The sequence below is a fragment of the Morus notabilis genome, unplaced genomic scaffold (genome assembly GCF_000414095.1).
Source record: "Morus notabilis unplaced genomic scaffold, ASM41409v2 C11427241, whole genome shotgun sequence".
Classification (NCBI taxonomy): Eukaryota; Viridiplantae; Streptophyta; class Magnoliopsida; order Rosales; family Moraceae; genus Morus; species Morus notabilis.
The window spans coordinates 1-1,612 of record NW_010387232.1 but is presented as its reverse complement, the minus strand read 5'-3'; the positions used below and the strand labels follow the sequence as shown (position 1 = coordinate 1,612).

The following is a 1,612-nucleotide window of genomic DNA, read 5'->3' as shown; positions in this document are numbered from 1 at the left end:
TTCTTCTTCTTCTTCTTCTTCTTTTTATTTGTTTAAACAATTTAACTGTTTATTGTAACTACTGGGTTTGGGGACCCTACAGATGCTTTTATGCGATGAGATGACAAATAGCAAAAGGATGAAGACACCTCTCAGAGAACCAGAAAAGACGCACTATCTATATACCCATCTAAATTTACCCAAGAAGATAACACACACAAAGAAACAAACAAAATCTAGCACCTCATGATTAGTGTTTAGCATGTTCTTTAATGCTACATGATCAAATGTCCAAAATTTCCCAACAAATTTACCTAATCAATTCACACCAATTTGTTACATGATGAACACATCAAAACTATTAAAACCCGTTTAATTTACGCGTTTAAAGTTTCTCTTAACGATTCTTTCACAGAATTTGAATAAAAAAGAGAAATTACCTTGAAGGAATTGCAGTTATCAGGTTTGAGACTCCGACTAGTGGGACCAACATCCGATGAGTCTTTCTTCCTCAAGTCGAGGCCAAGCCCTCCTCTTTCCTTCAGCAACCTCCCCAGTTTCACGCACTTTTTGGCTGCGAACTCCTTCAATACATCTACTCCCACACTCCACCCAAACATTTAAAAAAGAAAAAAATGCGATTAAATCAAACATCAATTAACCAAAGCTCAAACGACATGTCATGCAACTAAAAAGGTTGATTAATCGCATGAAGTACTACTACCTTCGAAACTGACGAGGCGATAGACGTGGCCGATGAGGAGCGTGTCGTCGGGGCGGAGAAGCTTGAGCTGCTTCAATGGCGTACCCTTCTCCGTCTTCATTGTCGGCGACGTAACAACCAGAGCCACGTAATGCCCGGGGTTCTTCGTCATCACCTCGTTGGCGCTCACCGACCAGTAAATCCTCTCGATCTTCGCATTCCCCGGGTGCTGAATCACCACCGTCGCCGCCTCCGCCGCCTGGCAGTTTCCCATATTCTCAGATCAAAACCAATGTTATTCTGTGATTTTCACTACTACTGCCCCTTCTTCTTATAAAACCCACTAATGCTCTGTTTCTTGGATTAAATAGAGTTATGGGCAAGAGCTAGTGACGATGTTGATGGGAATGGGGAGAGAGTATATCGAGGTGATCTATATAATATAAATTATTAGGGAAGGTCCTTAACTTCAGCCATTAAATGATCTCTTCTCTTCTCTTTCTTTTCTTTTCTTTGTTTTCTTTTTTTCTCTGTTTCACGTTCACCGACGCACGTCAAGAAAAGGAAGGGATGTGACAAAGAGGCAGAGAGAGACCCAGAACTAAATTAACACCGAGTATTAGTGCTACTTCTGGTCCAATTATGGAGAACTGAACCAAAACTTTCAAAGGGGGTTCTTTTTATTTTTTTTTTGGAAAATGAGTTATGAGAGAGAGTGTGGATTGAGAAATGTTTGGTGTGAGTGTGGGTGTGGGTGTGTGTGTGTATATTACGACATCATTATCATCGTTAATAATGGTGGAATTTTGTTTGGAGACGTGTTGGATCTGCAAAACCCACCTGGGGTTTGCGTCTACTCTACAGGAGAATTGAGAGAGAGCCTTTATAAACAGTGGAATTTGGCCGGGACCCACTGTGATGATTTAGGGC

The 1,612-nt window shown here is 41.1% G+C and overlaps 1 protein-coding gene across 1 annotated transcript; it reads right to left on the bottom strand.

Annotated features, from left to right (window-relative positions):
• Positions 1–419: 419 nt before the first annotated feature.
• On the bottom strand, positions 420–1,528 carry LOC112095207 (the record flags this gene model as incomplete). Its single annotated transcript, XM_024176888.1, has 2 exons — positions 704–1,528; positions 420–574 (listed from the first exon to the last, which is right to left on the bottom strand). Coding segments are annotated over exons 1-2 (408 nt in total), but the record flags the coding sequence as incomplete, so codon positions are not given.
• Between the last annotated feature and the right edge of the window lie 84 nt (positions 1,529–1,612).